We start from the raw sequence: 26,421 nt of genomic DNA, 5'->3' as shown, positions 1-26,421 counted from the left end.
AGGTGTCTGCCAGTGACAAAGTCTAACTCTTGTTCTTTGTAACAAAAAACCAAACTTATCAGCCTGTTACTATTTCTGAGAAGTTGAGTACTATTTTTTCAGTATTCAAGTTAAAAGATCTCTGGCCGGCAGACTAAAATGTTTGTTTTATAATTGCCTGCTGAACTATGATAGTTTGTTTCCAGATGGTGCCCTTCCTTCAACCTGCACACAGTCTCTCCTTGTTCAGAGCTATTCAACCTCCTGCTGATCCCACCACCCCCACCCCTATTTAAGGCTACAGAGAGGAAATCCTAAGGAGGAGATTTTCCCCCTTAGTCTCCAGCAATTTTTAGTGACGTAGCATGTGGGCTGAACTTGAGTTTACTGAGAAAGAGAGGGAATCACTATTCGAGGGTGCTGTATGTACGATCTGGGTCAGCTGCAGCTGGTTACTGCACTTCTCCATGTGGCAGACAGAGCAAAGCCACAATGCTTTCTCTGCCGGATTAAAGACAGCCCACAGACCAGAACTTCCACTATACTACTTAAAATTACATAGGTGGCTTGTCAAGTTCAATTGATTAGTGTTGTAAGAAGAAAAAGAAGTTCCTTATTACAGCTTGGATTTGACGGTCCAAAGCAAAAATGCAATTGCCATTAAAGTCAGAGAGGAACAAGCTTCTACACTGATTTTTAAAAGCAAGAAAAAGAGCAGCAAGTTTCTGGGTCTGCTTTATCAACAGATGCATAAAGGTATTTTAATATTTATTTTTCTTTGACATTCTGTGTATGTTCAAAATTCTACATCTGGAGAAATTTCGAAATCTTTTATTAAACAAAGAATTTAAAAAGATACTAACAATTTATTTTAGCTGAAAAAGGGCTGGTTTTTTTTGTTTTTGTACCTTTATGTTAAAAAACTGATCATTATGTACTTTGTGATGATTAATGCATGTTTTGAGGTTCAATTTAGTAATATTTGGTATATACGCTTATACACTGCTACATACATGTTAGGTTTCAGAAAACAAGTGCTTTAGTCACACCAGAAACAAATTTTAACAAGTAACAGATGCAATGTATAAAGTTTATAACACAGTGATTAAAAACAAAGGGATACAAACAAAAGAAAAGAGCTGTAAACATTAGTCTCTCTCCATGCAATTCCAGTGTGTGTGTGTGTGTGTGCTGGCAGGTCATGTATACTGTTAGAGATCTTAAAGTATAGCTACAAAACACAGCTAAAAAGATATAAAATGAACTGAAAGGCTTTGCAACAATCCCTCAATTATAGTATAACCAAATATCAAGCAGAATTTTTTGTAAAGATTTAAGCTAAGTCTATGGGGTTTCTTGCAAAAACTCAAGAATTTTAAATAACTTTTCAGGTTTACATGTAACAGTTATTTAACTTGGGTAACAGAAATTAAAACTGCTATACCTAGAATTACTTAAGAAAGCAAAGTTATTGATACATTAAAAAAAAAACAAAACCTAAAACTTTGCAGATTAGAATTAAGGAAAAAAAGAAAATGTGACTTAATTAAGTAGGTAGTCAGCAATAACAGTAGAAAATAAGAACCCAGAAGACAGAATTACTTAAACTGTATTAAGTACACTTAAATACATGATCAAAAGACCAAAAATATATATATTTTAGATAGACATAGTTTTGGTAACCAAGCAAGAGGTTTCTTTCAATATTCTACCTTAATTGTATTATGAGAACTGTTAAAAATAAAATTACTAGTTAGCAATATTACTAGTTTGCTTTAAACACCAAAGACACTTAAGTTTTTTTTTATGATCTGGGGATCCTCTGTTTTTCTAAAACTAAAGACATTAAATGGTAAGAAACTTCAATAAGCAAATAACTGTAAAACTCAGATTTTTTCAACTTTACTTTCATGTCTTTTCCTTAAAGACTCATACTCTAAATCCTGGGAGGATCTCTGCTGAACAAATTTTACAAGAAACTGATAAAATGTCCAAGCAATACTGCCATCTCTCTCTTTTCTGTTGCTGTTTCCTATGAAAAGTGCAGAACCTCGTTAAACTTCGGTTCTTACTGAAGCCTAAGGCAAGCATCGAATCTGAAACCCCAAACACAAAGATAACTACTATCCCTTTCTTTAATATCTCCAGGGGATGAGACTGTTCTCAAATCCTTTCCCAGAACATAATTCACAATCTAGAAGTATCTAAAGCATCTTCAATGCTTCATAAATTTAGGTTCATTGCCTCACGATGTTTTTAGTGCGTGACATAGCCAGTTAAATGCCTCTATGCATTTACCATCTGAAAGGAAGTAAATCCTGATTTTTATTTCTTCTCTTTACTAGCTGGCAGTGTAGCAACTATGAAGAGAAATAATACCAAGAAAATTAACTCAAAGCATGGACTTTTTCCCTCCTTTTTTTTCCTAAAAACAACCAAGCAAAGGCATCGATTTAAACCTAAGTATACTGTAACTAATTTATAACATTCTCTTGGGACCTAGGAAAGTTTTAACATATACAGAAAGGTTTTATGAGGTAACACAGATTTATAGAACTTACACTTTTAAAACAGAACGTGGTGGGAAAATATTAAATAAGAGAATGTTTTCAGAAAATGTAACAGTAAATGTATTTTTAAACCAGTTCTTACTCATGACGTAGCTAGTCTACTACTTCAGAAATGTGTCTCCTTATTCTTCTTTGGGTGACAACGAAGTCACTACTTGTATAAGGTCAAAGGAATTATATTTATTTAAGAACAAATGTTTAGTTGCCTCCTTTAAATACTTAGGTCAGATTCTCTCACGGTACACGATGATTTATCTTACGAGCCCATGAAGAGCCAAGGCAGACCACAACAAAGGGAAGCTACTGCTATTTTAATTTCTCATCTTTGTTCTTTCACGACAACACTGACGTAAAGTCACAATAACAGTCTTGGATTACATGTTCTTAGCTGTCCTATACAAATCTGTGTCTGGTAGGAATACAAGCTGTTCCAATCAGAATATTGTTCATGAAATTCTACTTGTTTTGAAGTTACACGACAGCTTCTGAATTTCCCTTGTTTTGGTAGTTTATTTCACAGATTATTTAAATAAAATAACTTTATAGTCTAAGAATTTCCATTCTATTATTAAAGTGAAATGAGTGAATCTGAGGACTAGTAAGTTAACTATGTAGGAGAAATACTGTACATTTTACTGTCCCAGTTTTAAAAATAAACCATATCTAAATCCCATGAATCTGCAAATATAACAAAAAATCTTTTATTGGTAACTCTAGTACAATAAAAGTCCTTTTCTTATAAAATAGAAGACTTTGAGGTCTAAATTTTCTCTTGACATCAGAGGCAAAAATATAAAAACAAAAAACTCAAAGTACTCATCCAAGTGCGCTTTTATCAGTAAGCAACAGACGGCCTCTGATACAAATATGGAATACTATTGTGGTCATTCCTCTTATCTTGGTTATGTTAGTGAGAGACAAATGATTTTAATACTCCATCCACTCTGCTTTATTTTCATTATCACTCCACTTTGAAAACACCATTTATTTGAAAACACCAAAGGAGACATGGTTTAAAAAGGAGCAGTCATCTTTATGAAAGCAGCTGGAGTCCGTATTTCATGGATTGTAAGAACCTTCATTTTTGGGGGAGGGTTCCTAATCACAAGTTAGTTCTGTAGCTATCAAGTAATAATTATACATACAGGGGGGAAGGAATGACAGCAGAAAGTCTGGGATTGAAAAACGATGCAAACAGCCTAACAAAAATGATTCACAAATACCTTTTCATAAATAAGTAATGGGTCTATGTAAAGACCTACAAACCAGAAAAAGACTGAAAAACAAGAAGCACAAAGTTAAGTCTCCTCTATAGTTACAGCATGACTATGATAAAATGCACAGGTCCGGAAAAGTTACGAGAAGAACTGAATCCAATCTGAATGCTAATTCTGGCTTCTCTGGGACTTTCTTTCTTTGTACAAAGAGTATACATTTATTTCACAGTGTTGTTGTGAATGCAAATAGTAAACAAGCATTAAGGGATTGTTATGCTCTCAGTGATAGAAAATAGGACAGAATATGTCACCATATGCTGTAGTGGTTAATGAAAAAGAGAAACATCAACTCTGGAGTCTTTTGCCTAGGTTCAGATTCTGGCTTCATCTCTCAGAAGCTGTAGGACACTCTGGGTAAGGCCCTTAATTTCCGGATGCCAGTCCTTCACTGAAGATGAGGACTGTAATAATCTACTCAAAGGGCTGGAGTTATAAGTAATTTACTTAATACATGCAAAAGGGCTTAAAACAAGGTCAAAATCCCAAGAAGCATGAACTACTGTTATTACTGCATTGCTATTATTAATTGTAGGCATAAACAACTTGGGACCTGACTTCTCAAATCAAAAAACAAGAACTTGGGTGGAAAGTGGGACAGAAGAGTTCTGCCTTAGTGTATCCACTGCCATCCTTTAAAAACAGCAGTTAGGCACCCAGTTTATGAGGGGGGAAGGTGGGCCACGTGCTCCAGCAGCCTGCTTGTGCGGCTGAAGGAAGCGGCACGTCTCAGCCACTCTACTTACTGCTACTACTCCCGAGGGAGGTAACTCGTGAAACCGTAAGCAGCTTCGGTTCTTCAGAGCAAGTACTGGTGTTTCTATAGAAACTGTACTATGAGGGACAAGTGTTTCTCTGTCACAGCAAAAATGAAACACTCCAAGCACACAAGCCAGCAATGCTTGCCACTGCTAGCAATGTTGACCGAGGAGGCGGGGAACCTGAATCCTTGACCCGGTTCTAATACTACCAATTTGCGTGGCCCGGGCTTTCAAAATGCACATGGGTGCAAAGAGGTTCTCAAAGGCACCTTCCAACTCTAACAATCATATTCAACTACAGAGAGTTTCTTTCCTTGGTAATGGTTTCAGGAAACTATTGAAATTTTAATAAAATACAGTTCAGTAGACTCTCTGCTATAAGAATTAAACTGCTTTTAAAAAAAAAAGAATGAACCTGCTAAATCATATGTAAGCTTAGAGCATTTATATGGTTATAGTTCAGAAAACACAATTACCCACAATAATGACTGTAAACATTCTCTCATTCTTAAACTTGTCACTAATCCCAAAAGGACAGGCTACAAAACAAAAAACATAATGCCAAAACTTTCTGGTCTGAAATACGTCTAAAAAAATGTCTCTTTGACAGATAAAAAAGATACTTATTATAGAGGGCCAATTTAACTAAAACCACATAATATAAATATAATAACTAATAAAGTCACCTGCTATTAACTTTAATACTAGTTAGGGAAGAGGGGCACCTAGGTGGCTCAGTCAGTTAAACACCTGCCTTCGACTCAGGTCATGATCCCAGTGTCCTGGGATCAAGCCCCACATCGGGCTCCCTGCTCAGTGGGGAGACTGCTACTCCTTCTGCCTCTCCCCCTGCTTGTACTCTTTTCTCTCAAATAAATAAATACAATCTAAAATAAATATATGAAAGTATATTTAATACTAGTTAGGAAATAATGTTTTAATCAATGCCTTACAAACATTGTGTATCATTTTCAGAGCCTTCAGACAATAAGCAAACTTTCCAAAGGTAAGAAAAGTGTCTTATTAGGGTCTCAAAGCACCCAAGAACACTAACCCTATGCCTCTGTACACAGTAGGCACTGAACTGAGGAATAGAAAGCATTATAGTGAGGTGGTAGTTGGAGAGATATTCTCTGAAACCTAAGTTTTAGGCAAATGCAAAGGCATTATGGTGTTGAATTTAACAAATTAATAACATTAATTCTGGGCCAGTTTAGTAACACGGATAGATTCCCAGTTTTCCCCTTATTTTTTAAAAATATTATTGACTTTAAAAGTAGGTTAAAATTGATTTTTACTTTTCCCCTTCATTGGTTTATTTTTTTACTCAAGAAAAGACATGAAATTTAATGCAGTTTTCTAGTAACACATTTTGAATTCTAAAAAGAAATAGTATATTTAACATTTTTTCATAAATCAGGAAGTGCACGCAATGTAATCCACACATGGCTGAGAATTCTGTTGGAGCACACTGGTTTTATTAGTTTTTGTTTATTTTTTTAATGGACCACCTCAAATATAAACAATTATTCTTAACCCCAATAGAATACAACCAGCTAATAACAATATCATCTTGACTGCAAGATGACACATCCTGGGTTTTGCTCATGTTTATTATTCTACTTTTTTTACTTACTTATTTATGTTTTCATTGGTTTGTTTTTTAAAAGACTTCATACAACCTCATTTCAAAATGAAGGCTTTTTTCTGGACCCTAAGTGTGCTATTCTTCCTACTAATGGGCACTGGACACTGCAGAGGAGGAGAGTTCAAAATAAAAAAAACATCCCAGAGGAGATACCCTCGTGCCACAGATGGTAAAGAGGAAGTAAAGAAATGTGCATACACATTCCTGGTACCTGAACAAAAAATTACAGGGCCAATTTGTGTTAATACCAAAGGGCAAGATTCAAGTACCATTAAAGACATGATCACCAGGATGGACCTTGAAAACCTGAAGGACGTGCTCTCTAGGCAGAAGCGGGAGATAGACGTCCTGCAGTTGGTGGTGGATGTAGATGGAAACATTGTCAATGAGGTAAAGCTGCTGAGAAAAGAAAGCCGTAACATGAACTCACGTGTTACTCAACTCTATATGCAACTACTACATGAGATTATTCGTAAGAGGGATAATTCACTTGAACTTTCCCAGTTGGAAAATAAAATCCTCAATGTCACTACAGAAATGCTGAAGATGGCAACAAGGTACAGGGAACTAGAGGTAAAATATGCTTCCTTGACGGATCTCGTCAATAACCAGTCTGTGATGATCACTGCGTTGGAAGAACAGTGCTTGAACATATTTTCCCGACAAGACCCCCATGTGTCTCCTCCTCTTGTCCAGGTAGTGCCACAGCATATCCCTAACAGTCATCAGTACACTCCCGGACTACTGGGAGGTAACGAGATACAGAGGGATCCAGGTTATCCCAGAGACTTAATGCCACCACCTGATCTGGGAACTTCTCCCACCAAAAGTCCCTTCAAGATACCACCAGTAACTTTCATCAATGAAGGTAAGTTACCTCTTACTGTTAAAAATGGAAGTATGAGGTTAATACGTTTTATGGTTTATGAAACAATGCACATGATAAGTCTTTATTCTTCATCTTGGTGGTGTAATTATACATGAACATTTTTGTTTTCTATTAATCAAGAACTGAACTTAAATATATCTCTCAGCTCTGAGTCCAAGAGTTCCTAAAAACTGTGTATTCTGTGAGGAAAGTTATTACCTTCCAACCAAATTCTTACAATCTAAGTTACTAGCATTAAGACAGGAATGAGTCCACAATCCACTTCTAACCTCTACAACCATCCCATCAGCCTCCAGCTGGGTCCTCTCGCTGCTCAACAATCCTTTTGTTTACCTCTTGCTGCTCTTCTCATTCTCCTCCTCCCCAAAAGGAACATTTAAAAATTTGCTTTCACTCTCCTTAAGCCTGTAATTATACCTCCTCCTTACCTCCACTCTCCGACATGCATCATTTATTGCTGTAGTGAGATGAAGTCTACCCAGTCCTAGGTTCCTTCTTCTTTCGTATCTTGAAACATCTGCACAACACCCATGCCTTCTTGACCTCAGTAGTAAGAGGAAAAGGTATCCCTTCCAATTTTCAAGACTAAACAAACTACAACTTGTATCTTATACCCACATATGTATAAGTAAGTTTTCACTATGATAATAAAAAACCCTAGAATTGATCTTAATATCCATACCTCTATTTCTTAATTCCTTTCCTTCCTTCCTCCCTTCTTTCCTTCCTTGTTGATCACTGATCTAAGTGCCCAGAATACAAAGATGAATACTTCACCTTTGTTTCAGTTTAGTACACTCACTGCTAACTTTCTAAATATTTTACCCCCACATCCATTTTCTCATAAAGCATTCTCCTGAATCTTTACAAATTGATTGGTTTCCTCAGAGTGGAAAGAAAAGCCCAGAGGCCCGAAACTAAAAAACAAATCACAGTTCATTCACTTACTGAAAAGGCAGCACATGAAACTACACGCAGACCATGGAACAATTTTAGACCTCGAAAAGCAGCACACAGACTGGAAATACACACAGCATGAGCACCTCTCTGCAGCAGTGGAACCACGGACCACCCACATCCCTGCTTTCTCGGGCATCCACATCGTAATATTGACTCTTCCTAAGTCCCTAGGTCCTTCATTTGCATCTTCTTCCTCTCCTACAGCTTAAGAAGTTTGCCTCAAGATTCCCTATTTTACAGGTCTCGCACACCTTCAAGGCTACAAGTATCACCACTGCTCAAATGTGTCCTGCTTAGAGCTCTCCCTCCTGATTCTAACCAGTGCTGAATGTTTGCATCTGGATGCTCTACCATCACTGCACACGGTGCTGCTTCCTCTCCTGAAATGTCTTCTTCCAGCTTATCTGTCAACCAGGCAGCTTTCAAGTCTTAAGTAAAATAGTATCTTAAATGTTACACATTCCCAGATTCAAACAAACATATCTCGATGGCTCTTTCCCCAAACTGCTAACTATGCCTTGAACACATTTTCTCTATCACATTACACTAGGGTTGTTTGCATGTCTGTCTCCTGCTAGACTGAAAGCTTCTGGAAGAGAGTGAACGGTCTCAAACATCTAGCCAGGATCAAGTTTTGGCACATTGCACTCAGCATTATTTCAAGCACTACAATAGATATTTGAGGAATGAGTGAATGAATAATTGAAGCTTAAAATAATCCTTTTCCCAGCCTAGCATTTTCCTTTTAGAAGTAATTATTATAGAGGTAATACATATTTATTGAAGAAAATCTAGAAAATAGTAATAAGCTTTTCAAAAAGCATCACTGAATATCCAAACAGAAATGAAAGTTAACACTTCCATAATAATCTTCAAGTCTTTCTTTTTTCCCCCTCTTGTTAACATGGTACTCACTATTCTTATAATTTTAAAAGACAACTTGTTCTTTTTCTTTCTCTGTGGTTATACCCTTAGGATAAATCTCTGTTACTAAGATTGACGGGTCACTTGATTTTGATTTCTCTACTTTGATTCATGCTGCTCCCTATTTCTGAATTTGCTTGGCTCATCCCTGTCACTTCCCTTCTGCCCCACACGTGTAGTCAGCAGAGTTCTATCCATGCTGCTTTTCTTTCATGGACTTGTCCCCCAATCATTTATTTATTTTTAAGATTTTATTTATTTGAGAGGGAGCGAGCACGTGCGCGTGGACATCGGGTGGGGTGGGAGGGCAGAGGGAGAGGGAAAGGGAGAAGCAGACTCTGCTGAGTAGCAACCCCGGGATCATGACCTGAGCTTAAGGAAGACGCTTAACTAACTGAGCCACCCAGGTGCCCCTTGTCCCTCATTTCTATTCAGAGCCAGAATTCTAAGATCCAAGTTATTTACGGCAGCACCTGGAAGATGGAGACTTCTAGATTATTATAGCTGTGTAACATTGGGATGGGGTGCGGTGGGCGGGCAACTCCTCTGTGCCCCAGTTTCCACATCTATAAAAAAAGAGGATAATAATTGTACTTACCTCCAGAATTTAACACTTGAGAAGTGCTCAGAATAGGGCCTGGCACTCAAAATGTTAGCTCTCACTAGGAATGGTTTAATAGTTTGTTCACTAGTCTATAGTCTAGCTCCATTTTCCGTCTCCATCAGAATATATTCTATATTGCCAACAGATCTATCTTCTTAAACTACCACTTTGATCACATCACACTTCTGCTCAGCAGTTCCCCATTACAGACAGAAAATGTGCATTTTGCTTACCCTGGGTAAGAACAATATCCTCCTCAAATGAAACTTACTTCTTTAGCTTTCCTTCTACTAATTTCCTTCACAAAAACCATCTGCTTCAATAAAATGAATCAATTCATTGTCTTTGAAATATTTACCATGCTTTCTGCCTATCAGATTATAAGGCTCAGACATAAGATATAGTAAAGTGAAGTAAAATAAAATAAAATAAAATAAAAGTAGCAATTCCTCCTTGAAGCCCTTGTTGACTTCCTCAGGCTTAAAGTGATTGTTCCTCTCCATGAATGTCTCTTTTCTCTGGAACATAAAATATATACAACAGGGATGCCCGGGTGGCTCAGTCGGTTAAGCCGCTGCCTTCGGCTCAGATCAGGATCCCAGAGTCCTGGGATCAAGTCTCGCATCGGGCTCCTTGCTCAGGGGGGAGCCTGCTTCTCTCTCAGAGAAGATTGCCTGCTTGTGCTTGCTCTGTCTCTCTGACAAATAAATAAATAAAAATCTTAAAAATACACACACACACACACACACACACACACACACACACACACACAAAACCATCCTTCCATTCCCTCTTGAATTATCAGTTACCTTCACATGTATTTACAGCACTCAAATACACATTTAAGTAAAATGCCTTCCAACTATAATGTAAGCTCCTTCCTGGTAGATGGATATTGTATCTCATTTGCAGATGTTAAATAAATGTTGGTTTAACTTGTTATTACATTTTTCATAGAGCCTTGTAAAGTTGTCATTCCACAGACCTTCATGAAAGTATTTTAGTACATTCTACTGTACTGTATCCTTCAGTTTATACTGTTCTAACTCTTAGTAACAACAGGCTACAATACCATTATGTTAGGTAAATGATGATCACTATTACCTCACATCCTTTGATTTTCAAAGGAAAGATGTATACAAAATGATCCACTGGGTATAGAAAGAAAAAAATATGTATTTTTAACAATCTTTTAAAAAGTATTTGTTTTGGGGTGCCTGGGTGGCTCAGTGGATTAAAGTCTCTGCCTTTGGCTCAGGTCGTGATCTCAGGGTCCTGGAATCAAGCCCCGAATCGGGCTCTCTGCTCAGTGGGGAGCCTGCTTCCCGCCCCCCCCCGCCTGCCTCTCTGCCTACTTGTGATCTCTCTCTCTGTGTCAAATAAATAAATAAAAATCTTTAAAAAAAGAAAAGTATGTGTTTTGTTTAAGCTTTTAATGTATACTTCTCAGCAAAGTAGTTTATTCATATAACATAAATAAACATAATTGAGTTTGCGGAATTTTTTTTTTAACTGATGGAATGTACAATTGTACATTCCATGGACATGGAGATGGTATGGAGATGGTTCCATACCATTCCATGGTATGGAGATGACCACCATGGAGTATTTTCTGTGGGTTTTTAATCTTAAGTGGATGGTATCATCAGTTCTCGGAGAAATTATTATTCACATATTCATACACTGATACATTTAAAAAGGCTTATACAAAATGAGCTCTATCAGTTCTAGATTTTATTATACATTGAGTTATAGTGCAGGAATAATCCTGTACTTCAGAATTAAATCCCATGCTAGGGATTCAGCATATCAAAAGTCCCATTAAACAGACTTTTGCTTTCATAAAACAATGGTGTTTATATTCCTATTTACCAATCCTTAATGTAAAAATTAAGGGAAGATATAACTTCTATTATTCACTATTTACTTGTTGCTACAAGTAAACATTAACTTTTCACTTATTTTATTCTATAAATATTGGTCTTTGATATTCAAGGACATAATGAGCTACACTGTAAGAATGGTCATTAGAATGCTAGCAAACATAAAAGAGAAAGTGCATAGAATTAAGAAAACCTGTTTCATCTGTTATTAACCTTGGGGTTAACGACAGACTTTGCCTGTCTGGATATGTTCTCTCATGTGTATAATGAATTGGATGGACTGGACAACTCTAACATCACGTTTTAGTTCTAATATTCTATGATTCCCATCAAATGTTAATTACTATAACAATAATAAACAGACTTGCCCTTTTCTTTATATATAATGTGCAAAAATCTATGTGCATATTATTCTAATCAGACTGGAAAATATGTCGGAGCTGTTTGGGTACTTGCACAAAAGGGGCAAAGATGGGTGGTCCACCTGTACTTACAGATGCTCTGGCACCGAGAAGTCTGTATTACTGTACTCTATGTGTGGGAACATGGTCTAGAAGTCTAAAGTCCCTAAATGTATAATGTGTATGTATTATTTAAAAGTGTTTCAGCCAGTCACAGAAAGTCAAATACTGTATGATTCCACTAATACAACATACCTAGGGAAGTCAAATTCATACAGACAGAAAGCAGAATGGTGGTTGGTGAATGGAAAGTTGTTTAATGGACACAGGGTTTCAATTCCGCAAGATGAAAAGACTACTGGAGACTGGTTGTGCAACAAAGAGAAGGTACTAATGCCATTGAACTGTACATTTAAAAATGATGAAGTTGGTAAACTTTTGTTATATCTTACCATCATTTTTCTAAAAAGGTGTTTTAATGACAATTTTTTATTTTTCTTTTAAAATGGTTATAAGAAAAATGCACCTCAAAAAAACCTACAATGAACTTTAAAGCAAGGGGCGCCTGGGTGACTCAGTCGGTTAAGTGTCTGCCTCCAGCTCAGGTCATGATCCCATGCTCCTGGGATCGAGTCCTGCATCGGGCTCCTTGCTCAGTGGGGAACCTGCTTCTCCCTCTGCCTGCTTTGCCTGCCACTCCCCCTTCGGTGCACGCTCTCTCTCTCTCCCTCTCCGACAAATAAATAAATAAAATCTTATAAAACAAAACAAACTAAATAAATGAACTTAAAGCAAATAATGCAATACTTTTGTTAGATTAAAAATAATTATCTCCAGAAATGTTACTCTCCCTCCAGCTTAAAAACAAAATATTTGAGAATTTAACTACACACCTGGCAAATTGCCATCAATAAAATCGTTAACTGTTAATGTTATTCAGTGGCTACATTTTGGGTTCATCTTTTATAAAAAACAAAACAAAACACATTACTCTTTTACAAATGGTGTATTTATAAAAATAAGTTTATTGCTTGTAGGCAGATGGACTTGAGAAAGTTCCTGCACACTGTGTTAGGGGACAGATCTGAGTATCAGGAAATCTGATTTTGGCAAGACTTTTTTGCTGCGTCTTTTTTAAGAAGACTGTTGTGATTAAATGAGGTGATGCATATAAACATGCTTGTGTATGGTCTGACCATCATTAATTATTCCATTTTTCTGTGCCCTTCCCTATATGTGCCTTGCTTTGCCATGTATGGGGACAGAAAAGGTAAGCTTTAAAAGCAGTCATTAGAAACTTCATATGCTTTTTAGTGGATAAGCTAATTTTCAAATATGTACAATGCTTCTTATTGGTATATTTTAAAGATGCAACTGATTTCAGTGGAATACTGATATATTAACACTTAAAAAGGAAAAATTAAAGACTGTTTAGACAAAGGGACCATTGGAATATGACTCTTATTACAGTTATGGGAAACAATTGATAAACTCTTTTGTAATTAAAAAATATAAGCTTGGGTTGCAAACTGCATTTGAAACTTAAAGATTAATAAACATAGTAATCCACATTATCAGAAGAATCTATTACTGCTTCAGAAAGTATCTGCCTCAAACTTCCCATTCTGAAGTGCTGTCAAATATATTTATCTTATACTTAGCTCACAACCCAATTAAAAAGTTTACCTCTCAGAAAGACTATACTTGCTGACCAATTATTTGAAAGCTCTAAACTGATTATCTTTTTTGTCCTGCTTCTCCTATCACAAAGAGCACAGGAATGGAATAAAGTTAAGAAAATAAATGAGAAATTCAACAACTTTAGAAAGGGAAGACTTTACCTTTTAACTTAAGCAATTAACCCCCCCCCCCTTTTTTTGCAGGAAAAAAACAGGTATGTTAAAGATGGTTCCCAGTAAAGGTATATTCCAAGTATGAAAAAATTTTGTTAACCCATTTTTCTGGGCAAAATATGGGTTCCTTTTTTAACATCTTAATTTTATTTTAATTTTTTTCAGTGTTCCAAGATTCACTGTTTATGCACCACACCCAGTGCTCCATGCAATCCCCACCCCCGACACCCACCCAAAACCCTCAGTTTGTTTCTCAGAGTCCACAGTCTCTCATACTTTGTCTCCCCCTCCGATTTACCCCAATTCACTTTTCCTTTCCTTCTCCTAATGTCCTCCATGTTATTCCTTATGCTCCACAAGTAAGTGAAACCATATGATAACTGACTTTCTCTGCTTGACTTAAAACATGGGTTCTTAATGAAAAATACACCTTGGGAAATAATGTGGCATGACTGTTCAATATTTTTCTTTCTATGAATCAGATCTATTAACTGGAGTTTGTTAGTCCAATACAAACTTTTAATCATCAGATAAACTGAGGAAGAGAGACACTGGTCCTTCAAATTCAATGTACAGAATCCTAGTTTCCTGCCTTAAGAAGAGTCCAATTGTGTGTCAACAAAGATGAAGACTATTTCAAGATTACTCAATGCAAGGAAAAGGTTAATAAAACTATTTTAAAAGAAAGGTACTTTCAGTCTATACTGTATGGTGCACCATTATGAACAAATTCCTGAAGCATGTCAATTAATTTATTCCTAATAATATGCAAACCTGCAAGTTATATCTGACCTCTCAAAAACAAAGCTGTTACTTTTCTACTAGTCATTTAAGAATTCCTATTAGGCAATGATTTCTATGGTAGAGAAAGAAAAAACATTTAATATAAGAATGTCTTATATTCTAACTCTAGGCAGAAAGTAAGTAACATATTCAAATAGTAATGAAAAAATATTTCTGTTAAGATCAACAATACACACTGGCTAAGACAGGTTAATGGTTTATTTATAAAAATGAATACAAATAAATACTAAATTCTGATAATTACTATCTTTAGTGAGGAGAAAAAGTAGCTGAAAGTACTACTAATTTTATACACATGCTCTGGAAAAGGGTTTTTTTTCCCCCCTCAAAGATTTTATTTATTTTTTTATTTATCTGACAGAGAGCAAGACAGAGAAATCACAAGTTGGCAAAGAGACGGGGGGAAGCAGGCCTCCTGCTAAGCAGAGAGCCTGATGTGGGGCTCGATCGCAGGACCCTGAGATCATGACCCGAGCCAAAGGCAGAGGCTTAACCCACTGAGCCACCCAGGTGCCCCTGGAAAAGGGTTTCAACTAAATTCTCCTAAGCCTTTTGATTATCTAAGTCTAACAGGCACCCAAATTGCAAACATGAAGGCCACCACAAACAAGTGGGTTGATAATTAAAGATCACTTTATTTTTTTAAAAGATTTTATTTATTTATTTGATAGGCAGAGATCAAAAGTAGGCAGAGAGGCCGGAAGAAAGAGGTGGGGGGTGGGGGGAGCAGGCTCCCTGCTGAGCAGAGAGCCCGATGCGGGGCTTGATTCCAGGACACTGGGATCATGACCTGAGCTGAAGGCAGAGGCTTTAACCCACTGAGCCACCCAGGAGCCCCTAAAGATCATTTTAAATTTGCATAAAATGAAGTCTTATCAAACAAAAGCGGGTTTTAGGAAACCCAAAACTCTCCAATTTGGTTAAATATCCAAGGGCCTTTTAAATAGCAGAAAAGAAAAATACTATTTTACAAATACTCGGTCAACATTCAAAAGCTTGATGTTTCTAAGTATTTTAAGCTATTCGAATAACCTAATGAAAGTCCAACTGCTGAATATATCCTTAAATATAAAATGTAAATTGTCAAAACTATAGTTAAATGAGTGCAGAGCAAATATTTAGAAGAATGACATTCATAAAATAAACAATATAAAGGTGATATTTATAGAATAAGCAAATTTCTGAAATGAGAGATATTTATGTGGATTCCAACAAGACTACTTCATGTGTGCATTAACTACAATGGAATTTAAAATAAGAGCAACGTTCCTCAAATATCCTTGACTATTCTGGAAGTGACAACTTAGAAAAAGTGCGGCTACAATGAAAATCAATTTCAACTCTACAGCCAACCTCAAGGGCTCCAAGTATCCCCCTTAGCCATTTACATTTCAGACGTACTAGACCTGTAACTCCTCTGTAACATCAAGCTCTCTTTGGATTCCATCCCTCAGCTCCGGTAACTCATGTGTGGCCGTGATCAGATTTCTTAACCCCACAGGCCTAACTCCTCTTCAATCTTCAAGATTCTGCTCACATATAGGTAGACTTTGATCTCTGTTAATCTGGGTTAGTTATTTCTGGCCAGTGTCCCATGTGCCCTACAGAACTCCATCAAAGTACCTATCATATTGTTAAGGAATTCTTTCTTTACTTGCCATTTCCCCCACTTCCCACTTGACTCTATGGTTGTTTCTTTACCACCTGAGCCTAAAATTTTCTAGCCTATAGTTGATGCAGAAAGACACATCTGGAAAAAATGCACAACTGAGGAAATTCTGGAAACCATGGTGGCTTCCAGGAATCACTGAGTTCAATAAATATTTGAGTGTCTAAGTGGGCCTCACCTGTGGAAAGACAACCAAAAGATACTTTGCCATGGATAGTTGTATAAGTAAACAAATGAATATATTACCATGCATTACACAAAATAATCTAAGAATGGATCCAGAAATTAGACTTTACTTTTCCTTCTATTTCACTCCCACATATAAAATTAAAGTTCTATAAATTTCATCCTATCCGAACTACAACCTTTCTAACCTTCTCTTACCTGACTACAGTGTATGTTTCTGTAGTGTTTCGTAGTTCATATATGACTAGTAAAAAAGAAGGAGAATATCAGTAAAACAAAGAGGTCATACTTGCTCATTGGGAGTATTTAACAGCTAACATCAGCTGTTAATTTTGGTGCAATATTTTACAGAACATGAGGGTTTTCAGGAATACACTGTTTTCTACAACAGACATGACTATACATTCATCTTTGATTAGCCATATTAAATTTATTAAATAAGCATATATTTATTAAAGGAGTTACTGCTGTGCGTTAGGGATAGCAACAAAGGACAAAAGAAGGCTACTAACAGTTAATGATAATGACTACTCTGTAAAGTATTGTGTAAAAAGTTCTGAATACTTTGTAATTTAGATTCAGTAACTGATAAGGTAGATAATATAAAAATAATTCACACTGAATTTTAATGGTGTATGATCTAACTTATGGCCAGTCTGATAAGCTCAAAAATGTTACTTTTATCATAGTCTTCCCCAGCGTAAGAACCTATTTATAAGCTTTCACAGGCTAACCAATATCTTCATGAAAACAGAAGCATAAATTCTCAACAAAATTTTAGCAAATCTGGCAATCTTTAAAAATAATAATACACTATGACCAAGTCAAGGTTATCCCAGAAATACAAGGTTGGTTTAACATCAAAAAATAATCAACAGAATTTACCTATTAACAAACAAAAAAAGAAACCCTGTAGTCTCAGTAGATAAATAAAAAGCTTTTGACAAAATCCAAAGCCCATCATGATAAAAATGCTTAGAAAACTAGGAACAGAAGGAACAAGAATTTTTGAAGTAGTTATTATAGCTTAAAGGATATGTTTGTAATGAATGAAAGCTTGGAAATTGCAGAAGAGAAATTAAAAACTATTTAAAAAAATCAAATTGAGGGGTGCCTGGGTGGCTCAGTCAGTTAAGCACCCAACTCAATCTCAGATCTCAGGGTTGTGAATTCAAGCCCTGAATTGGGCACCATGCTGGGCATGGAGGCTACTTTAAAAAAAAACAAGAACAAATTGAAACTCTAGAACTAAAAAATTCAATACCTAAAATAAATGTAACCCAAGAAAGACAGCAGGTAGTCTTTACAGGTAGTTTCTCAAAATTTTTATTAGTATTATGTAGTGTTTAGTCACTGTATCATAAAACTCGGAAACAAATATCAATAAAACATTAAAATATGGGCTAGAGAAATAGATCATCACTTGATTTTGTCTGTGGTTTTCAATTTTCTTGTATTTAAAATGTGAAGGCGGGGCCCCTGGTTAGCTCAGCGGGTTAAGCCTCTCCCTTTGGCCTAGGTCATGATCTCAGGGTTTTGGGATTGAGCCCCACATCGGGCTCTGTGCTCAGCAGGGAGCCTGCTTCCCCCTTTCTCTCTGCCTGCCTCTCTGCCTACTTGTGATCTTTCTGTCAAATAAATAAAATCTTTAAAATGTGAAGGTAAGTTAATTAATTCATTTACTTAAAAAATGACTGATAGAAAAAATGCAATCTTGCCATTTGCAATGACGTGGATAAACTACAGGGTATTATGCTAACTGAAATGAGTCAATCAGAGAAAGACAATTATCTTATGATCTCACTGATACGTGGAATTTAAAAAACAAGGCAAAGGATCACAGGGGAAGAGAGGAAAAAATGAAAGAAGATGAAACCAGAGAGGGGGAGACAGACCATGAGAGGCTGTTCATCTTAGGAAGCCAAATGAGGGTTGCTGGAGGGGAGCAGTGGGGGGAGGAGGACGGGGAGGCCGAGGCAGTGACTGGGTGAGGGTATGTGTTGTGAGTGCTGGGTGTTGTGTAAGACTGATGAATCACAGACCTGTACCCCTGAAACAAATAATACATTATACGTTAATTAACTGAATTTCAATTGAAAAAAAAATTACTGATTACCCGCCAACAGTTAAAACACTGATAATGTGCAGTCAGAAGAAAAACAAAAATAGTCTCCATCCTCAAGAAGCAATCCAGAGGCAAGAGTTCAGTCTCTAAGAACCCCTCCTAATGATGCAATTGTATAATTATTTATTTAATGAGATGAATCTTTCCCCAATTAGCCCCAAATGGATCCTGTATATATTGGCACAGTATAGATAACACATTTCTTAAAATTTCAACAATCCTATTAGCATTATAGTGAGGATTTTCTTGTATGAGCTTTACTTGACTAAACTCTATTTTCACATAATTTTTAAAAATTGCACATGTCAAAATTTAAATATTTCTAATAAAATATAAAATTTGACAACTGGGTTTTCTACACTTTTTTTGTGTTGTTCTAAAAGATCTGTGGGGTAATTCTTATTTCTGAATCACTTAATACTTTTACATGCTTATAAAAAAACAATTGATCAAAATACTGAATGGTGCAACTAAAGACTGTTCAGTAAAACTTAGAAGCAATCTTTCTTTAGATCCAAAAAAACTGGAAATCACAAGTTCAAGAGTCAGCTCCTCTACAAAAGATTTCACAAAATGTTATCATTTTAAAAGATATGAAGAACTTACTCATGTATTAAAAATTGGGAGGGAACCTATAAAACTACAAAATAACACAAAAGAAAATGTAGCCAGCAGTTCAGAAAATGGACTCTGGAATTAGAAAGAAATGGGTTTACGTCTAGGGCTTATTACCTTCTAAGATACAGGACCTTAGATGAGTTAACTGTTGCATCTATAGCACATCTGTAAACGATCACAGGGTCATTGTGTAGACTAAATAAGAAAATTACTGTTCGTCATATAAATTGATACAACTCTTTAGAAAGGCATTTTGCCAACATTCCTGAAGTGTATTCTTATGGACTGTTGAATGAGGGAAAAAAGTTAACAGATTCCTTAAGTTTGGGGAACTCTGGTTTATTTCAGGGCTTCTTAATCTTTCATATGTGCATGTACACTGTGGGTTTCCAAAAGGGTAATATAATACTTAGCAATAATAAAACTTATTTGACCATGGTTGGCCATTTTCACTCAGTACCTCAAGGGACTAGTGTGTTCCACAGAAATCAAATGTTGGAAACTGTAAACCTGGCACTATGAAGAGCTATAAAAGTGTTCACACCCTCTTGATCCAGTAGATCAATCCCACAGCATTTTTATAAGTAATTATTTGAAAAAAATGAAGCCAGTAAGATGACACTTTGTACACTTTTATAATAGCAAAAATCAGATGAAACCTCAATATCCAATAACAAAGGAATAAACAATGATGTATCAATGTTAAAAATTTATATTACAGCTACTAAAAGTGTCAGAATGACTGCAGTCCCACCACAATTTCTGTTAATAGACAGAATCCAACTTTCTATGTGTGTCAGAATGATGACAATATAAAAATGTTTTTCTATGGACAAACACTCACAAGAACAGTGGAAAATGAAACAAGTTAATCTTCCATATAGTGGGACTGGGTAATTCTTTTATTTGGTTTCTTAAACTCTTATGGTGTTGTGTATATAACAGACAAAAAGTGGTATCTTTATAGAGAAAGCTATAAAGGGAAGACTTTTGATTAAAAACTATCTCAATATGGCTCTGTTCCTATTAAGTTTCCTGGTAATCAATGACATTTTCATTATAGGACCATTCAAAGACTGTCAGCATGCAAAAGAAGCTGGACATTCAGTCAGTGGGATTTATATGATTAAACCTGAAAACAGCAATGGACCAATACAGTTATGGTGTGAGAACAGTCTGGATCCTGGGGGTTGGACTGTTATTCAGAAAAGAACAGATGGCTCTGTCAACTTCTTCAGAAATTGGGAAAATTATAAGGTAAATCAGTGATTCCGTTCCGGGACGTGGAACATAGCAGCTCTTACAGAAGTAGCCATTCTGTGCAAATAAATACTACAGTTTAAAAATAACTATCCACATATTTTTCATTATCTACTCTCCAGTTTTAAAGTCAAAATGAAAAGGTAAAAGGGAAACAAGTTATCCTTTAAACTGCCCATTTTCAGTCTGGATGATTTATACATATATTTAATTCTTAGCAAAGACTACTGCTGATTCCATTTTCTAAAAAGACAACTGCTTTTTTGTTTATGACCACGTTATGATCAGCAACTGTATTTAAGCAATAATATGAACTACAGAACTTCAAAAAATGACCATTTCTCTAGGACTGATTACCTCTGATAACTGTCCCCTCATGTTGTAAACTGCTAACCCCAGAGGCTGGTGCTGCTGGGAAGTAACGTACCCCTGACTATCACACGGCACCAGAGCTGTGCAGCAGCCATTTTGGAAAAGTAAGCAACCAGTCCTTGTTAATAATTTTGAGTTTACATGCTAACTGTGGAGTGGTATACACCCTCCAGCTCAAGGATGGCAGATGGGTGAGATTACATTTTCTACATGGTCAATTCTTCATTCAGAATTACGTAAGTCATGTGATTACTCACTTTTAGGTGACATTTTACTGGCAGTTAAAACTGAGACATTAATACATCCATGTTAGAAGTTATTTCTAAGCAAGTAACTAGGGGAAAAAAGTCCTGCAACACAATCTTCTTGAGAACACACATAGTGTTAAGATGAGGTTTACTGAGCCTTAGGCTGTGCTGTTTACCTACCATGGTGAACGCTTACGGAAACAGAAGAGTTCCTTGATTTATTTTTTTTTAAAAACAGTCAACAACTTTTCCAAGGTGGAACTCTGAAGACTACTGCTGTATCTTCTGATATTTAATTATAACAGAGCTAAAGAAGACAATGTGCTTTAACAACACAATACTATCATTTTTACTGAGTGATCGTAAGATGTTAAATATCCTTTTTGTTTGACTATCAGGGTGGAGGTGGACAGTTACAGATATACTCTTAGAAAAAAAATTTCGGCTCTTTGTGTATGAGAGAGATTAGGAATCGTTTTCAGAGATCTGGGTAGCTTATTAGTTAATGTTTTTAGTAGCTAGGAATAACTTTCATTCTCTTCTGCCTTTTTCTTATCTGTAAAGTTTGAAGCTAGCTGTTCAAATAATAGACAAAGTAAGAGAGAGCAAAACAAAACAAAATGACTATGTGGGGCTTGTAAAAATCAGGTAACCTATTAAAAGGGAAGTTCACCTTACCACTTAAATGGTGACTATTTATCAAAGGTTTAAAATTATCTGTAAAGAAGTTTACTATCTCTACACTTATTTATGTCCTCATGCTGTTTGTTTATTAACAGAAAGGGTTTGGAAACATTGATGGAGAATATTGGCTTGGACTGGAAAATATCTATATGCTTAGCAATCAAGATAATTATAAGTTGTTGATTGAATTAGAAGACTGGAGTGACAAAAAAGTCTATGCAGAATATAGCAGTTTTCGCCTGGAACCTGAAAGTGAATTCTTTAGATTGCGTCTGGGAACTTACCAGGGAAATGCAGGGGACTCCATGATGTGGCATAATGGTAAACAGTTCACCACACTGGACAGAGATAAAGATATGTATGCAGGTGAGTAAGAAAAACTGATGGGTATTCTTTGTAGAACGACTAACTTCTATATGCATTACAGAGGACCCTGCTATTAAAGTATATGGTACTAAAAATCTTTCCAGAAAGGTAATTTTGGACTCAATCACAGGTTACATAAGCTGCCAAAAGGTTAGTATCTCTTCTATAAGGTAAGCCCAAAGTGTGAATGAACTCTATGAAAAGCAAAGTTCTATCATTCCAACCAGGGGTTGGGATGGGGACTTGGGGGGAAAACAGCAAAAACTCAATTCACCTGGAAACAAAACAATGCCTGAAATCCATAACTACTACTAAGTAAACACCTACCACATGCCAGGCACTGTTGCAGGTACTAAGGATACAGCAATGAAAAAAGTTCCTGCCCTTCTAGAGCTTATTCTCCAGGAGACAAAATGATTTGTCGGTGGTGGCAAGTACCCTTATAAAAATAAAACCAGAGAGGGAACAGTGAGTGATGAGCAGCAGGGGTAAAATGGGTGCTATTTTATACACAGTGGCCGAGAAAGGTTACCTTGAGAAGGTAACATTTGAATAAAGACCTGAAGGGAGTGAAGGAGTCCAGCCATTTGGGGATATGGCTTTGATAAAGGCATTTCTTAGTACCTACATGGAAGGGAATAGTACGACTGCAACATGTGGTTGCATGTGAACCAACATGTGGTTCCCCACTTTACTCAGTGGGGAAATTAATATTCTCTTTAAAATCAGTCAGGCAATCCAGACTTAACACTTAACACTACGGCACCTGGGTGGCTCATATCTGCCTTTGGCTCAGGTCATGATCTCAGGGTCGTGGGACTGAGCCCGCATTGGGCTCCCTGCTCGGCAGAGAGCCTGCTTCCTCCTCCGTACCTCTTCCCCTCCTGTTCGTGCAAGCGGAGTCTCAGATAAATAAATAAATAAATAGATAGACAGATAAAGTCTTTTAAAAAAAGCTCTCAACATTAATTTTCATATGCTTTGTCCTTAAAAAAAAAAAAAAAGATTTGTCAGAGAGAGAGTGCGCACGAGCAGGGGGAGCAGCAGGCAGAGGGACAGGGAGACGCAAGCTCCCCACTGTGCAAGAAGCAGGATGTGGGACTTATCTCTGGGATCATGACCTGACCCAAAGGCAGATGCTTAACCGACTGAGCCACACAGGCTTTTGCCTTTTTAACCCAGATTTGTGGCCCCGATAAAGCAATATCCCTCCTGAAAACTGATCTACTTTTCAACTGTATCTTGGCCAGAAGCATGTAGGTCTCTATGTTAACCTATTTTACAATGGCAAAAGAGGAAAAAAGGGAGAGATGTAACCAAAGTATACACCATATTTACAGAAACACATCTGACCACTGGTAGGGCTATTCTCTTTTATATTATTTTGTACTATTTTAATAATTGAATTTTCCCAAATTTACTTTTAGCAACTCTGTATCTTTCCTTCCCAATCTCTCCACTCTCCCTCTTTCTCTTTCACAAACGCTATTTGTGTTTTATTTACCCTGCAACCCAAAAATTAAATCACTTAATTTAAAAAAGCATGTCATAAACAAGCAAAGGGCAAGATAAAGGCAATTCAAGTGATATTTCAAGTAGCTGATACTTCAGGAGCAGTTTAACAGAATGAATGAAGAAAAAAAATCACAAAGATAAACGGTAACTGAAATAAGTAAGAAAAACTCAAAAAGTCCCAAAGGTAGCTTAAGTTTTTGATGGTTTGCAGAGTACCGCACATAGAAGAAACCTTTACTTTGATATCTCTATTTTTTTCCTCAAAGGAAACTGTGCTCATTTTCATAAAGGAGGATGGTGGTACAATGCCTGTGCACATTCTAACCTAAATGGAGTATGGTACAGAGGAGGCCATTACAGAAGCAAGTACCAAGATGGAATTTTTTGGGCTGAATATCGAGGCGGGTCATACTCCTTGAGAGCAGTTCAGATGATGATCAAGCCTATTGACTGAAGAGAGACAGTCTCCAACTTAAATGACACAGAACTTTGTATTTTTCAGTTCCTAAAAATGTAAATGTTACATGTATATTGTTTTGCACAATTCACTGCTACAGATACAGTTTTAAAAATGAATGTTATCGTAACTATAATGGGGGACTTATGAATGTAATTTCATCTTTCCTCAATATACTGCAGAAGGTTATCTGTACCCATAACCCTATTTTAAAAACTATATTGACTAAATACAGGTAAAGCTTGTTTTATAAAATGTAAATATTTGCCACAATGTATAACAAATCTTAGCTTTATTTTAAATCAAAACTGAATACATGTTCAAGAACAATTTATTTAAAAACTTTATGAGATTGCTCTAACTTCCAACAGAAAAATAATTTTAAGATTTCAAGCCAAGTAATACATTTTATTTATAAAATTACAGACAGGAAATTAGAGAAAACTCTAGTTTTGCCAAAAGAAAATATATTTTGCATTGAATAAAAGTTATTTCAAACTGAATTTGTGCCTTTCACATGAAATGATTATATCTGAATTCTTGACAACATATTATATGCCGATTTCCCAAAAGAATTAAGTGACCCACAGTATTAAAATATGTATTTTAAAACAAAAATAATGTATGGAATAATTAAATAGTCAATTTACAAAAATAGAAATAGACAAATGATTTTTTTAGTATCATCTTCATATATGATTTGTTGAACATCAAAATTTCCTGAAACGCATTTGTATTGTTGTATCAGCAAAATACTGACATCACAAAAATTTAATAAGCTAAAGGTTTTCAGATCTGAATTATAACATAAGCTTATTAATTTTCTTGCTCACCCTACCCCCAAATCTGCTACTCGAAAGTCAGAAAGCTTGGAGAGCTTTACAAGCCATTACTGCATACTGATGGGTGGGACTAATACAATTTCAAGGAACTGTTAGATATTTTCCCAATACTGAGATTCAATAGCTTCAGAGCAGAATCCACAGGGGTTTGGCTAGTCCAATTCGCTAATTCCATTTATGGTGTGTGTGTGTGTGTGTGTGTGTGTGTGTGTGTGTGTGTGTGTGAGAGATTTATTCACCTTTGGATCTAACAACTTTATTACTAATCTTCTGGAATAATTTCCTTCCAGAAACATGTTCATTGCTTACAGATGACCTTTCTTTATTTCATTCGTGAACTAAAAATTTAGAGAAATCTCACGACTTCTGTTCAAGCAAAAAGAAAACCCAATCAGAACTGAAGATGACCATTTAAACAACTCAAGCCCACCAACATGATCAGTATTTTTTCTGTCACATGTTAAAATTAAAATTCTGGTGAAAGAAGGTAAGAGAACATCAAAACCTTATAGTATTTTTATTCTTTGTTTTACTTAACGGTCATCTTCAAATGGTTTTGAAGTCCCTCCTACCACCCCCAGAACAAAAACAAAAAATCTGGTGTAAGATTTCTGGGATGGGGCCCCCAGATGACTCGGTCAGTTAAGTGTCTGCCTTCAGCTTAGGACATGATCCCAGGATCCTGGCACAGAGAACCAAACTGGGTTCCCTGCTCATCAATGAGGCTGCTTCTCCCTTTCTCTCTGCCCCTCCTCTCTGCTTGTGATCTCTCTCTCTCAAATAAATAAATTTAAAAAAATATTAAAAAAAGATTTCTGGGACAAATTAGGCATCTAGTTGTTGTATCAAATCTTAGAAAAATTTTCCTAGGGTATTCCACTTATTGACAGACCTACAGCATTTCACTTAAACATCCAAAACCCGATCAAAGGCAAGCCTTACAGAATTTTCACAGAAAAGGAATATTATATTACTTAAACTAGAATGATGTGAAGTCCACATACAAACTAGAAAACTAGGCTGAATGCTAAACTGTCTTGGCCACTAGGCCCACTCTGTTCTCCTTTGCAGACATGATATAGCTCTGTTCTGCAGTTCCTGGAGAGCAGGGAATAAGCAACAGAATTGTATGACAGCTAAGGGTAGGTTCTAAAGTCTTGCTCTAAAGTCTTGCTTGGATTTGTAGCCTAATTCTATCAATTTCCTAGCTGTGCTACCTTGGGTGCTTTTTATACTCCACTTTCTTATCTATAAAATGAGGATATGAACAGTACCTAGCTTATGTGGTTACTACAAAAATCAAATGAGGTAGTATATGTGGTAAAATGTAAAGACTCTGTAGACTTTGGCTATCAGATTATTACTACTCATCTATGTACTTTCTGCCACACTTACCATGGTGCCTTGCATAGAGCAAGTGATCAACAAATGTGTTAAAAAGAAATACTACCCAAGTTTTCAGACACAAAATTACTTTGATCCATGATCTTCATTTGCAAACCTAACAGAGCTATGTCATGCTATTAGGG

The 26,421-nt window shown here is 36.3% G+C and overlaps 2 protein-coding genes across 3 annotated transcripts in view; one reads left to right on the top strand and one right to left on the bottom strand.

The window, feature by feature from the left end:
- RALGPS2 (Ral GEF with PH domain and SH3 binding motif 2) overlaps window positions 1-26,421 on the bottom strand; it is a 151,203-nt gene that overhangs the window by 36,966 nt on the left and 87,816 nt on the right. The gene's annotated exons all lie outside the window — the stretch shown is intronic.
- ANGPTL1 (angiopoietin like 1) lies at window positions 386-24,700 on the top strand. 2 transcript variants are annotated; one of them, XM_080824038.1, is made up of 5 exons: window positions 386-735; window positions 6,255-7,100; window positions 20,212-20,405; window positions 21,808-22,078; window positions 23,860-24,700. In XM_080824038.1, exons 1-5 carry the CDS (start codon window positions 726-728, stop codon window positions 24,045-24,047), a joined length of 1,509 nt encoding a protein of 502 aa, XP_080680164.1. In that variant the 5' UTR covers window positions 386-725; the 3' UTR covers window positions 24,048-24,700. The 2 variants fall into 2 exon arrangements, with proteins under 2 accessions (XP_080680164.1, XP_080680163.1); XM_080824037.1 differs by lacking the exon at window positions 386-735 and having other exon boundaries at window positions 5,917-7,100.

Source organism: Martes martes, assembly GCF_963455335.1.
Source record: "Martes martes genome assembly, chromosome: 15".
NCBI classification, from domain to species: Eukaryota; Metazoa; Chordata; class Mammalia; order Carnivora; family Mustelidae; genus Martes; species Martes martes.
Note: the sequence above shows the minus strand (reverse complement) of the source record. Positions and strands in the feature narration are given on the sequence as shown.